This window comes from Fusarium tjaetaba (genome assembly GCF_013396195.1).
Source record: "Fusarium tjaetaba strain NRRL 66243 chromosome Unknown NRRL66243_c0000212, whole genome shotgun sequence".
Taxonomy (NCBI): Eukaryota; Fungi; Ascomycota; class Sordariomycetes; order Hypocreales; family Nectriaceae; genus Fusarium; species Fusarium tjaetaba.
The window spans coordinates 121,220-134,070 of record NW_023501408.1 but is presented as its reverse complement, the minus strand read 5'-3'; the positions used below and the strand labels follow the sequence as shown (position 1 = coordinate 134,070).

Sequence of the window (12,851 nt, the reverse complement as noted above, 5' to 3'; positions counted from 1 at the left end):
CTCGCAACACCACCTGAGAACACGATATACACAGTTAAGGCAATTATTCTTAGCAATCATGGATGTTCAGGCTACTCTCAAGACTCTATCTCTGCAAGAAAAGGTCAGACTACTGTCTGGTACGCCAGATGACTTTGTCTCAATTGCAGGAATCCCCGAAAAGGGCATTGCACCACTCAAAGTGAGCTTCATATCCATCACTCTCGCATCAACTACTAACAACATCATCAGACAGCTGATTCAATCAGCGGAATACGCCCCAGTGAATTCAACAGCACACTCACAACTGCATGCTTTCCCAACACAGCCTGCATAGCCTCAACATGGAACACCGAGCTCTTGGAGAAAATGGGCACTGAGCTCACTCGCCAAGCAAAGATCAAGCATGCGCAGATGATCCTTGGGCCGACGATCAATATTCAGAGAGATCCTCGCGCTGGACGCAATTTTGAGTGCTTCAGTGAAGATCCGCTACTTTCGGGATACATGGCTGCGGCTATTGTGAATGGTATCCAGAGTAAAGGCTATGGAGCTTGTGCGAAGCATTTTGTTTGTAATGACTCTGAGACTCAAAGGCGGTATTACGATGTTGAAGAGTCGCCAAATGGAAGGTCTTTGACGGAGATTTACTTGGCTGCTTGGTCGTTTCTCTTGAAGAAGTCGAACCCTGCGGGCATCATGACAGCGTGAGGACCATTGATACCGTTTATGACGTTAGTGCTAACATGGTATCAAGGTACAACAAAGTTGATGGAGCCTTTTGCTGCGACAGCGAAACTCTCATTGAAGACATTCTCCGAAAGCAATGGGGCTACAAAGGCATCGTCATGTCGGATTGGTTCGGTACTCGCTCTACCGTAGCAGCCATGAAGGCTGGCGTCGACGTTGAGATGCCCGTTCCTGTATTCAGAGGTGAAAGACTCATCAAGGCAGTGGCCGCTGGTGAGATAAGTGAAGACGTGATCGACGCTAGCGTGGCCAGACTTCTTGAGCTACGAAACCGCACGCAGGCGGCACAGAGCGAAGGATCAGAGAAGTCGGAGATCATCCAGGAGACCAACAACATTGCTCGTCAACTAGCTCAAGAAGGTATCGTTCTTCTCAAGAATGAGAACGAAACTCTCCCACTCCCAGCATCTACTGGTTTGAAGGTTGGAGTCGTTGGCGAGTACGCCATGAAGGCTGTCTTCACTGGTGGTGGTAGTGCATCATGCAACCCCCAGTATCGCCAGGTTCCACTCGATCTGCTACGCGAAGCATTACCGAATGAGCATACAGTTTCATATGCAAGTGGTGTTCGAATGCGCCGCATCATTCCTACAGTGCCCGTGGATATTGTTACGACTCATGAGGGCAAGAAGGGCGTTGAGGTGGCGTATTACAACGCCGATCAAGATGAGCCGGTTCTCACCGAGACTTTAGAAGACGCTGCTATTAACTTGATGGCCCAGGGAAAGCCAGGGCTGAAGACACCAGGCTCTCATGTGAAGATGACTACCAATCTTGTTCCTACGACTACTGGAACACACACGCTCGCACTTCGTCACTCGGGATCGTTCAACGTTGAGGTTAATGGTGTCTCTGTGCTAAAGGGCAATGCTCCGGATATTACAACAGAACAGTTCCTCTTCAACTTGATCAAACTTGAGTCTCGAGTTGAGCTACAGATGGAAGCAGGAGAGTCATACCACATCTCTGTCACAATGCAATCCAGAGAACCTGTCATTGGCGAACCTACTCCATATGGCCTCACCCTGTCCTTCGAGGAAGAATACTCCGAAGAGCATGCGATATCAGAGGCAGTCGAAGTCGCGAAGTCATCAGACATTACAATAATCTACGCCGGTCGCAGCGAGCAGTACGAGTCTGAAGGATTTGACCTTGAGGAGATTACCCTTCCTGCCAATCAAGTCGCCATGATCAAGGCTGTCGCTGCTGCTTCTAAGAAGACGGCTGTTCTCCTGCACTGTGGCAACCCAATTGACATCGGTTGCTTCGCTGATGATGTTGATGCTATTGTGAATATGCACTTCCCTGGTCAGGAGGGACCGCAGGCTATGGTTGACGTCTTGACTGGAAAGGTGAACCCCAGTGGGAGATTGACGGCGACTTGGTTCAAAACATTAGAAGACTGGCCTAGCTTTGGGAACTTCCCTGCTCAGAAAGATGAGTCTGGGGTATTTACCATCAAGTACGCGGAGGGCTTGGAGATCGGTTACCGTGCACAAGTGACTGAGCACCGAGTACAGTTCCCATTTGGTCATGGACTGTCTTACACTTCGTTCTCGTACGACCGTCTGAGCGCCAAACTGGACGCCTCGTCAAATCCTTCAGTTCTCACAGTCAGCGTAAGTGTAACCAATGCTGGCAGTGTAGCTGGTAAGGAAGTGGTGCAGGTCTACATCTGCCCTCCGAAGAACGGAGCTGAATGGAGGCCAACTCGGGAGTTGAAGGGATTCACCAAGGTTGAGCTTTCACCGGGTGAGACCAGAGAAGTGTCCGTGCAGATTGAGGTCGATAATTTCAACAGTCATTGGAATGAGGAGTCGCATGCTTGGGCGATGGACAAGGGCGAGTATAGCGTGGAGGTTGGAAGCCAACGTGCTACTCTTATTATTTAGACTAGATAGAAGTTAATAGATGTGCACCGATTAGACTAGTCCTTCCCTATATCATAATAAGGTATTAATAAGTCCACTGATGCTTCATGGTATTAATTACTTGAAGTAGGCATGATGCTTAGATGAACACGTAATTTTGATAGTATGCTTCCCCGCGGCCGAGTCAAGCAGCGTATCAACACAACGGAACGCAACAGCAATACTCAGATTAATAGGTTTAAATGAAACATGCAATTTATTCGTTACGCTGATACTCTACAGGCCTGCAACCTCGACCCCAAGGTCTTTACATACCTCCAACACCTTTGACTCTTCCCAGCCTCCAACCTCATCAGGCAACACCAATCCCGTGGCCGGAGATCCAGCATTCTGAACCAACTCCTCGATACCTCTTCCATTGGCGAAGGTCCAGACACGGACATACTTACTGCCAAAGTCCAATGTGAAAGTCTCTCCGGCGGCAATGACCACTGTTTGGCCCTCTCTCACTTCGTTCCAGGAACTATTATCTCCAGACTTGATCTTTACCCTCAGAAGACCTTCTTGAACGATGAAGCAATGATCAGTGGAGGCAAAAGTGAGCCACTTGCTTAGAGGTGACTTCGCATAGACATTTGACGACTCGATACTTGACATTGAGAATTTGCCGCCAGATTGGGATGCGAGAATGAAAGGTCTTGACATGACACCTCCAAGAAGCCATCGGGGTCCAGTATTAGCGCGCAAGAAGTAGGCCTCACCAGGGGCAGCGAGCTGATTCTCAGAGTCAAGCCACTCGCCGACCTCAGGTGGCTGGTAGTCACGCTTGAAGTGTACATCAAAACGGTCCTTGGCTGCCATCATCTTCTGCATAAGCATTGACTTGATGTCGCGATCATCAGTCTCAGGAACGAGAATGCCATTATATGTCTCGCCGACATATCTGAAGAAGTCGACCCAGTCACCTGGTGCTACTAGACCTACGGTCTCAGTATGAGGTCCGAGCAGGAGAGGGTTATGGATAACATGCTGCACCCCATTAGCCGACATCATCACCAGCTTGGCACGGTTTCGCAACTTACAGGAGGGATATAAGCAAAGTCGCCAGGACCCATGATTCTACACTTATCACCACTCCATAACTTCAAGAAACCCTTGGTGACAAGAAAGACATCATGAGCTTCCTCATGCCAGTGAAAACCAGGAGCATCAGCTAAAACAGCACCACTAGTAAAAACAGCCATGCCGCCATTAGTCTGCTTCGACGAAGCAAGGATTCTGAAAACACCCTTGCTGCCAGGAATGCTAATGCGCTCTCCTTCGAGCTGGTCGATCATGTAGCTTGTCCTCTCATTGGGAGGGGATGTATGTAGGGGAACGCTCATGGTGAATTGGGTATAGTGTAGTTTGTGATGGTGTCTGTGAGGTACTCGGAGAAAACTGCCAAGTATTGATCAATTGTTGAGCTTGTGTAGGTATGCTGGATCATTAGCAGGACCCTCTACTCTTCTACTCCTTCGACCTCCCACTTCCCGATCTCCACATCACGGTTCGGATGCGCTGGAGAACCCCGCATCGGCCCCGGATTTTCCATGTCTACCCCTCACACTCACTTCCGCCGCTGACGAAAGCTGAGTTGGAAGTGCGGATAAGCCGCAATTCCGACACTGGGCTCACGGCATCACCGGAAGGCTTATTCACAGCGGCATATCGGAACTGAGGGGGTAGCGATGTTTTCCCAGATACCCTTTATGGACATCAGACCTTTATGTACGCTTTGCCAAGTGATTGCGTTTTCAGTCTCAAAGTGACAAAAAATGAGTCCTCCAGCTTCGTTTCGAGCTGTATACAAGCGGCTAGGTGAACAAGAGATTGATGTTGATGTTTACCTGCCTTCTGTCGAGACTGAGACCACAAAATGCCCAGTCTGTAAGTCAAATTATCTAGCTGTCTCTATACCCATGCTAATTACCTTAAGTAATTAATATTCATGGAGGGGCTTTTATGCTCGGATCCTCCAAGATGGTCAATAAAGATCAGGTATCAGATTGCCTAAGCAGACGATGGATCGTGTTGGCACCAAATCATCGCCTTTGTCCCCAAGTCAATCTTTTGGAGGGCCCAATGCAGGACTGTCGAGATTTACTGGCTTGGATTCATGATGGAAATCTCGAAAAAGCTCTAGGCAAAGCCAACTCAACACTCGTACCAGATCTCGACCATGTCTTTGCATTCGGCACCTCATCCGGCGGGCACTTATCACTTTGTTTGGTGAGCTTGGCATATAGCAAATTGTGATCAGGAGCTAACGTTGAGACAGGGGTTTGGTGTTCCTCGTCCTGTTGCAGGAATCTACGACATGTATGGACCTAGCAACTTTGCCGATGACTTCTGGACGACAAAGCTCGAGAGCATGAAGCTGCCACCCGGACTCACAGACTCATTGCTCAACAAAGTATTTGACGAAGACCCAGTTCCCATCACAGGAGGAGTCTCCCTTGAAGGTCAAGCAACAGGACCTCCAGATTTCAGTGACCCCCGTCAAGCATATGCCCTGACACAACTAGCCAACGGGACTGTCCTCGATGCCATCTTCCCTGCGAAAGAGTGGAGCAAAGTCGACCCTGCTTTGAATGTTGACTCCTCGTTTCCTCCGACTTTTATAGTCCACGGCGATGCAGACACAAAAGTCCCTATTCATCTGAGTCGAAAGTTGTTTGAAGTGCTGAAGCAGAATGGTGTTGAGTGCGGGATGGTGGAGGTTCCTGGGGAGGAGCATACTTTTGCAGCCAAGATGGAAGTGGGATCTGTTACTTGGAATCTTCAGCGACAGGGATTCGACTTTCTGGAGTCTCTGATTAAGTAGAGCATGGCGACTTTACTGTTTAGCAATAGTGTTCTGTCAGTAGCTAGCGGAAGCTGAACGTATCTCAATAACATACATCCGGTCACCATAGTGAATGCGAATACTTCATGGTCAACTCAGCCTGAAGATATAGACCATGAAAGTCGATTCGTCGTAGAATGAATGCTTTGGTTCATGTTATGCATTATCTACCATTTAAAAGCCCATTGCAGCTATGATGAAACGTTACTAATATAACGAGGCACTGAATAATCTACACAGACTTGACTAGCTACTCCGTAAAAGGATCACGCTTCACTGCATCTTCAACAACCTCAAACGCATCATAACCATAAAGCCAAGGCTGAACCTGCGGACAAGTCCACCTGCTCGGGAAGGGACCCTTGAGCTCCTCAGCGCCAAGTTGAGACAAGAAAGTCTGATCGCGAGCCTCTTGAGCTGGTCCATCAGGCATATGGAATGATTCTCTCTACGAAGCGTTAGCTATAACTGTCAATTGTCTCGGGAGTGATGGACTCGTGCCTGTTTAAAGGTTTCTCTCACGATGGCTTCTCCACGTGACTTGCGTAACCGCTCATACATAGACAAGGCCTGGGGTAATTGGTGCTTCGACTTGACATGGCCGAGAAGTAGACCCAGAACTGCACCGTCTTCCACGGCGGAGTTGGCACCTTGGGCTAGATAGGGTAGCATTGGATGACAGGCATCACCACTTGAAGCAACATATTAGTAAGATATCGTACAACTTTGACATATATCGACTGCTTACACGAAGACAAAATTTGAATCATCGTTGATCCACGAATCAAGCTCTTCTCCTACAAAATGTGTCAGCTTGGAGAAACCGGATATTGGGGCGTAACTGTAACTTACTATGCATCAGCTTCCACTTGTCGACTTTATCAACCTGACTGAGAAATCTTGCCAGAATTGGATCCCAGTCGTTGAACAACTCTCGCATCTCCTCCACCGAGCCAGCCTGTCGACTGACGTCCGATGGAAGATCGTCAGGAACAAGAAGAACGACGTTATACATCTGTCCACCACGCATAGAATATCCAACAGCATGAGCACCTGGACCGATCCAGAAATGCACCGTCGGGCGCTCAACCCATTCCCGCAGCTCAGGGTCGTCAATATCCTTCGCGTCCAGTACAACGCGATATGCCAGATCTCCAGTAGGCATGGGCTTATCCTCACTACCAAGAAACTTGGACCGGCATTTAGACCAGAGTCCGTCCGCTGCGACGATCAAGTCACCAGTGTACTTAGCACCAGCCTCGGTGCTGACTTCGGGGATGCTAAAGTCAATGTCCTTCACCCTATCACCCAGCTTAAACTGAACGCCCAATTCCTTGGCCTTGTCGTAGAGCGCAAGCTGGAGGTCTACACGGTGAAGATCGATGAACGGGGCGCCGTACTTCTTGCGGATATGCTTGTGGAAATCGGGTTCTATAGCGAGCGTTCGGCCGGAGTATCGATGGACGACGAGCGACGTGGGTTCGGCAGCTGATTTCCAGAGTCTGTCGGGGAGATCCCATTTTTGGAGGATGCGTGTGCAGTTGGGGGTGACTTGTAGGCCAGCACCGACCTGAAGAGTTTATCAGCCTTTGTTTTGGCTATCATGTGTGATCGAGGGGATGTATACCTCGAGTAGTTCTTTTGCCGACTCTAAGACAGTGACACTGTGACCTGAAAGAGAAATGGAGATCGCTGCGGCAAGACCCGCAAGGCCAGCGCCGACAACAACTACTTCTAGACGAACGTCGTCACTAGCTTGACTCGGTTGCTGTTGAGAAGAGCAATTAGCTAGATCAACACGTCGAATGCTTTAATGACCTACAGAATAACTTGGCATTTTGATAGAGATATTATCGCCAACTATAGGTCTCGTGATAGAAGAGAAATTAGAAGAGGAAGCAACTAGCTTTGCCGCGATACTACATATATGGAAATGACCCTCGGAATGTGGTTGATGTAGGGTAGTTCGTACAGTAGCTCGCTCGGAACAACCGAGGTCACATTGGCCGTGTCCGGCTTTTCCGCAGCTTAAGAACCTTCAGACTAACCATGTTCAGCTTAGAGAGAAACCTTCTCAGCCAATGAGACTCCCGAAACAAGATCCAGATCACTTTCGCCCAGCACGTCGTTCGCGTTACCCCAGATTTGCCTCCAAGCTCGAGATTTCCGTTCATCTGGGGTCTCCGCACTCAGGTCTCAACGCTTCGACATTCTGGGGTCTTGTGCATAATCACTAATTGACTGATACTGATATTCACGAGATGGATGAATCAACAGACTCTCAAGCTCCTCAGCCGAACAGGCCTGCAGCGCAGCGTCCAAGGCGACCAAGAGCTGCACGCGCGTGCGATCTCTGTCGGTCCAAGAAGTACAAGTGCGATGAATCTTATCCCTGTTCATATTGCCAAAGTTAGTTGCCAATCTTCACAACCTCGATTAGAAACTGACCGTGTGAAGGCCGCAATGTTGAATGCGTGTACAAAGGCCAGGACATGTCGCGTATGCGCATGACATCAAGGTACATCAACCTACAGCATTTTAGTTTTGCTCTTGGCTCACTAATGTAACCATAGCTATGTAAGACAATTGGAAGAGCAGGTCAAAAGCCTCTCTAGCATTGTAGAGAATTATGAGAAGGCAGCGACCGATGGACCAAGCAACAGTCCCGACGGGATAGCGATGAATGCTTCTTCGTTACCCATAGCTCAGCATCCCTCGATAATGGAGGCCTTTCCTACGCCGAATAGTATTTCGTCATGGCATACCAGAGAACAAGAGGTCTCTGGCATGAACACTCACACAAGAGATGTCGAGTTCTACGGTAGTTCTTCATCCGTTGCTCTTCTGTCTCATGTTCGGCGAACTGGAGAGGAGGACAACGATGACGATGATGCGGGCGCACTTCTCTCCTCGTTGCATAATCCCCACTTTGATCCAAGTGAATCACAAGATACCCAGCGAGGGAGAAAGGGTACTGAAGAGTCTGATCAGTCACCATGGTATCTACAATGCCGCAGCTTCATAGACGGCTTCTTCTCCGCGATCCACTACATACACCCGATCCTAGACAAGACTTCGTTCGTGCATCGCTGCGAATACTTGTGGGCGGGTGAAGGACCGGAGAATAAGAGGATTACAAGTTTTGTTGCCTTATACTACAGCATCTTATCCATTGGCGCATTGGTTGGAACGAGAGAGGATGAGCTTATCGATGGAATGACGAATCTGGCCTGGAGCCGGAAGTTCTTTGATCGAGCTAAGGATTGTTGTAATAGGCTGGGCATGGTGACTGACCTAGACATGGTCCAGTGCTATTTTATTCTGGTAGGTTGCGCGTGACGCTCAGCTGAAAGCAACTAACAATTACAGGCCAAAGTCTGCCAGAACGAACTGCATCCACACTGTCAGTCTTCCATGGCCATGTCCTAGAAGTCTACTGATATTCTTAGTATCATATATGTACGTCGGCCTTGCCATAAGAACCGCTTTGGCAATGGGCATAAATCGCGAGCCCGGGCCCAATAGTAAGAAACCGCCAGCTGTACTGAGAGCAGAGACACGGACATGGTGGTATGTCAAGGCGTTCCTTGAGTTACAACTTGAAGAGATCAGTTGCTAACCTTTCTCACTAGGGGACTATACTCCTTAGAAACGTGAGTATCTTTCGACCTACAACTCTTGAGATCAGCATTCTAAAACGTGTGAAGTGAAATGTCTTTCGCCATGGGCAGACCAGATACTTTAGGAGCAGATCTGTACCATAACCGACGATTCCCCCGTATAAGTAACGGCGAGAACGAAACAGGGATGGATTCTGAGATGTCCGAACATCCTTGTTGCGCCATCATCGAGCACATGGTGCATTTCTCCAAGATCACAAGAAACATCTGCCTTAGTATTTACCTGCCTGAAACGACGATACCGATGATGGTAGCAATGGCTGGCCAAATCGAGAGGGACCTGGAGGCGTGGACACAAAAGCTTCCGGAGGCTATACGGCCGATGGGATCACCGACTCAGGTACCGTCTTTGAGAGGGGTCAGGGATGTCCAGTGGGTGAAGCGGCAGCGGCTTGTGTTGAACTTGAGTAAGTTGACCACGGCGCAATCGTCAGCAGGGCACGCTAACAAACGGGTTAGGATATCACAATCTCAGGATCCTGCTTTTTGGGTCTTTTCTCCTGAGGTCAACGGCACAGGAGAGGGCGACTATGAGTGACACAAAAACCGGCATTCAAAAGTGCCTTGAATCCGCAAAGCAAACGATTGAAACCATATATCAAACGTATCAGCACAGTGACTTCTTCCGAACATGGTACGTATCACACTACCTTACTCTCAAAGAAGGCAACCTCTAACAAGTCAAAGGTTCTACAACACGACATACACTGTTTTCGCTGCCAGCATCATACTGGTGTACATGACGCAAGACGCAGTCGAGAGCGAGATGCAACCTTTACTTCGCCTAGTCGACATGGCGATCGAGATACTTATGATCATGGATGAATGCGTTGTTGCGCTACAAGCAGCTAAGCTATTACAAGGAGCGAGAGAAAAGGCCACACAGAAGTCGTCTCAAGTTGCGGTAGCTGCAAATCCAGGGACGTCTTGGCCTGATGGGATGGTGTACTTGAATCACTACTGGGGACCACTGAATCTACTCGACGGAGAGTTGGATCAGAACCTCGATATGTCGTCGATAGACTTTGACGCTGCGAGCTTGTTTATGTCGATGCCTCATTAGCCCGATAGGAATGCTAGGTCAATTGAGTACCAAAAGGAAATCCACACCGCAAGTGAAAATGGCACTTCATAGTAGCTATGGAAGAAAGTACAAAGTAGAGCAAGGTTGGTAATGGCAACGTCAAATTGCGTGACTTGGCAATGAATGTAGATCGCCGAACAGCGCCGTCGACATTAGAAACCGTGAACATTGCTGTCCTTAGTCCACCTTCTGAACGTCTTGCCATAGAAGTAGAACACCGCACCCAAGCCGCACCACAGAACTGTAAGGCCCATATTGGTCATGAAAACAGGGATGAATCTGCTCAAGCTGTTAGTAACGGACATTAAGAAGCTAGTGCAAAGGACAGCTTACCCTGACTTGATAGTCCATGGCGTGACGAACTTGCCCATACCATATCCCCAAAGACTCTTGTTAACTGTGATAGCCACGAAGAGTGACCCAGTAACTGGCTTATAGCAATCCACTGCATAGGTACTGGCGATGCTGGGGAGAGCAGCAACCTGGATACCAGCTGATGAGTAGCCAAGGACGGCGATGACAGGCCATGGCCAGTGCCTTTCGTATCCGATCGAGGTAATAACGTTTCCGAAGATCATGATTATGATATAAGGGATCATTGCGGGAAGACGCATTTCTGGTTCTCGAATGCCGCCGTTTCTCGTGGTTGCCTTTGCCGAGACCCAGTCGCTGAAAGGACCAGCTGTGACAAGTCCGATCAAAGCGCCGACGAGGATAGAGAAGTTGAGGAAGCCTGCGCGTGTTAGCACTTACCACCTAACTGGGTGATTTGTAGAGGTTACCAATGGATTGTGAGCTCATGTTGTATGGAGGAGCAGCAAACACCTGAGACTGCGTGAGGTTAAGAATCAGGAAGTTACTGCAACTCCAGCTGACAACGAAAGACGCAAAGAGTACAATAGGATAGACGAAGAGTCTCCATGGAGTCCAAATATCGAGAAGGATGTTTTGAAGAGGTGCGGAGTTGGGCTGGAACAGTCGCCACTGCAGCTTTGAAGGCGTTCCTTTACCCAAATGCGCATCCGCAGCAGGCTCACCCTGAGCTTCACGCGTACCAGCAACCTTCTCAGCATCAGCATGAGAATGAGTCGGCTTGTCCTGAGTCGTATCAACAATCTCATTAACTCCACGCTCAGCCTCAATCGAATCGATGCGTGTCCACTTCGTCTCAGGAAAGCCAAAAATGCCGAGCACGATAGACAGTGCAGTAACAGCAACGTTGAGCCACCAGAAGTTCTGCCAACCGGTGCGATCTGCCATGGGACCAGCGATGATTGGCGCGATCATCAATGAGCCCATGTAGACAACCCAGTATAGTGCGTTCCATGTTCCGCGATCGTGGAGGAAGAAGATATCGGCGATGACGGCTGGTTGGAGGATTTCTGAGGGACCGGCACCTATTCCGTTGAGGCTGAAGGTGTTAGCTGAGGTCTTGGGGAGGCCTTTGGGTTGGTCTCTGAGGATGAACTTACACACAAGCTCCCATGAAGATACCGTAGGTAGATGCTTTGGCGCGAATGATGTGACATGCGAGGCAGATCACCTGCGAAGCGATATAGACAGGTCGACGGCCGAACGAGGTAGAGATCGGTGCCCTTAAAAAGTCAGTCATAGCACTTACACCTCAGTACTAACTTCAATACTCACCAGAAGAAGTTACTAAATCCCAGAATCAGGATAGTAACACCCGTAAACTGAATGACATCCTCAAGGGTACTATCATAAGCACGAATCAAGTCCGGAAACATGGGCGCAAGAGCTAGCGGCGCAAAGCCCTGCGTGAACGTCATGGTAGAAACGCAGAAGATGGCAGAGAACTTCCAGAAGGGCGACCAGTTCAGGGGATCGTGAGGATCTTGGGATGGTTGGGGAACGAGGACTTGGTCGGACTCTTTGGCTCGGACGTAGTGCTCTTTGCCAACGTCTGTCATGATCTCCGTTCCGGGGAGGACTTCGATGTGAAGTTCATCCTGGATGGTTTCGCGTGCCTGTTGGAGTTAGGGGATGTGTTTTGGAGTGAGATGGAAGATGGTGATTACCTCTTGGGTAGGCATTCTTGCGGTGTTGCAAAGCTTAGTATTGTACGGTTGCTTTATTCTCAATCTTTTGATGTACAATACTCGACATCCAACAACCCTCTATTTATCTAAACTCACTTCCTAGTCATTCTTCATTATCACCGCGTCAATGATTCCATCTCCAACATCTCCAAAAACCTCGGATGACTTATTTCAGCTAGCTCCCTCCTTTATTCGTATTAAGCTATGAGATCCAGCGCCCGTAATATCTCGGTACAGCTGTCGGCAAATAAACAGCAAGGATCAATGAGAGGGATCTCGTGGTAATCTAATTGCCATCGGCGGGATGAGCCCGAATGAGATGGTTTACGGGGGAGTTGGCGGGGTATTAGAGTTTGCGGAGTAGTTAGCGTCGGCAGTTAGTTACTCAGGTGAGGGCATACCATGCCATTTGGGGCATGTTGATTCTAAGCGAGGTTTACTTCTTGGATTCCATCCCACGTTCTTTACTTACCTATCTAGAAAATAATTCGCTGTTCAATCTTGTATCAACCCTTTTGTTGTTGCTTATCATAGGCACGT

General features: G+C 48.8%; 6 protein-coding genes across 6 annotated transcripts; 3 read left to right on the top strand and 3 right to left on the bottom strand.

The window, feature by feature from the left end:
• Positions 1-58: 58 nt before the first annotated feature.
• Positions 59-2,621, top strand: FTJAE_9350 (beta-glucosidase I; the record flags this gene model as incomplete). Its single annotated transcript, XM_037356263.1, has 3 exons — positions 59-181; positions 232-686; positions 737-2,621. 3 exons carry the CDS (start codon positions 59-61, stop codon positions 2,619-2,621), a joined length of 2,463 nt encoding a protein of 820 aa, XP_037203602.1.
• Positions 2,622-2,876: 255 nt separating this feature from the next.
• Positions 2,877-3,985, bottom strand: FTJAE_9349 (uncharacterized protein; the record flags this gene model as incomplete). Its single annotated transcript, XM_037356261.1, has 2 exons — positions 2,877-3,629; positions 3,683-3,985. The coding sequence occupies 2 exons, from the start codon at positions 3,983-3,985 to the stop codon at positions 2,877-2,879; spliced, it is 1,056 nt and encodes a 351-aa protein (XP_037203601.1).
• Positions 3,986-4,417: 432 nt separating this feature from the next.
• On the top strand, positions 4,418-5,466 carry FTJAE_9348 (uncharacterized protein; the record flags this gene model as incomplete). Its single annotated transcript, XM_037356260.1, has 3 exons — positions 4,418-4,529; positions 4,813-4,871; positions 4,921-5,466. 3 exons carry the CDS (start codon positions 4,418-4,420, stop codon positions 5,464-5,466), a joined length of 717 nt encoding a protein of 238 aa, XP_037203600.1.
• A 271-nt stretch (positions 5,467-5,737) lies between these two features.
• FTJAE_9347 (salicylate hydroxylase) lies at positions 5,738-7,324 on the bottom strand (the record flags this gene model as incomplete). Its single annotated transcript, XM_037356259.1, has 6 exons — positions 5,738-5,935; positions 6,010-6,178; positions 6,236-6,284; positions 6,340-7,057; positions 7,115-7,255; positions 7,310-7,324. The coding sequence occupies 6 exons, from the start codon at positions 7,322-7,324 to the stop codon at positions 5,738-5,740; spliced, it is 1,290 nt and encodes a 429-aa protein (XP_037203599.1).
• Positions 7,325-7,748: 424 nt separating this feature from the next.
• Positions 7,749-10,230, top strand: FTJAE_9346 (C6 transcription factor; the record flags this gene model as incomplete). The annotated part of the gene is made up of 9 exons (XM_037356258.1): positions 7,749-7,896; positions 7,945-8,005; positions 8,061-8,811; positions 8,857-8,890; positions 8,937-9,057; positions 9,120-9,140; positions 9,195-9,574; positions 9,627-9,801; positions 9,855-10,230. The coding sequence occupies 9 exons, from the start codon at positions 7,749-7,751 to the stop codon at positions 10,228-10,230; spliced, it is 2,067 nt and encodes a 688-aa protein (XP_037203598.1).
• A 173-nt stretch (positions 10,231-10,403) lies between these two features.
• On the bottom strand, positions 10,404-12,305 carry FTJAE_9345 (HOL1 substrate-H+ antiporter; the record flags this gene model as incomplete). Its single annotated transcript, XM_037356257.1, has 6 exons — positions 10,404-10,530; positions 10,585-10,984; positions 11,034-11,662; positions 11,724-11,846; positions 11,899-12,239; positions 12,291-12,305. The coding sequence occupies 6 exons, from the start codon at positions 12,303-12,305 to the stop codon at positions 10,404-10,406; spliced, it is 1,635 nt and encodes a 544-aa protein (XP_037203597.1).
• Positions 12,306-12,851: the final 546 nt, after the last annotated feature.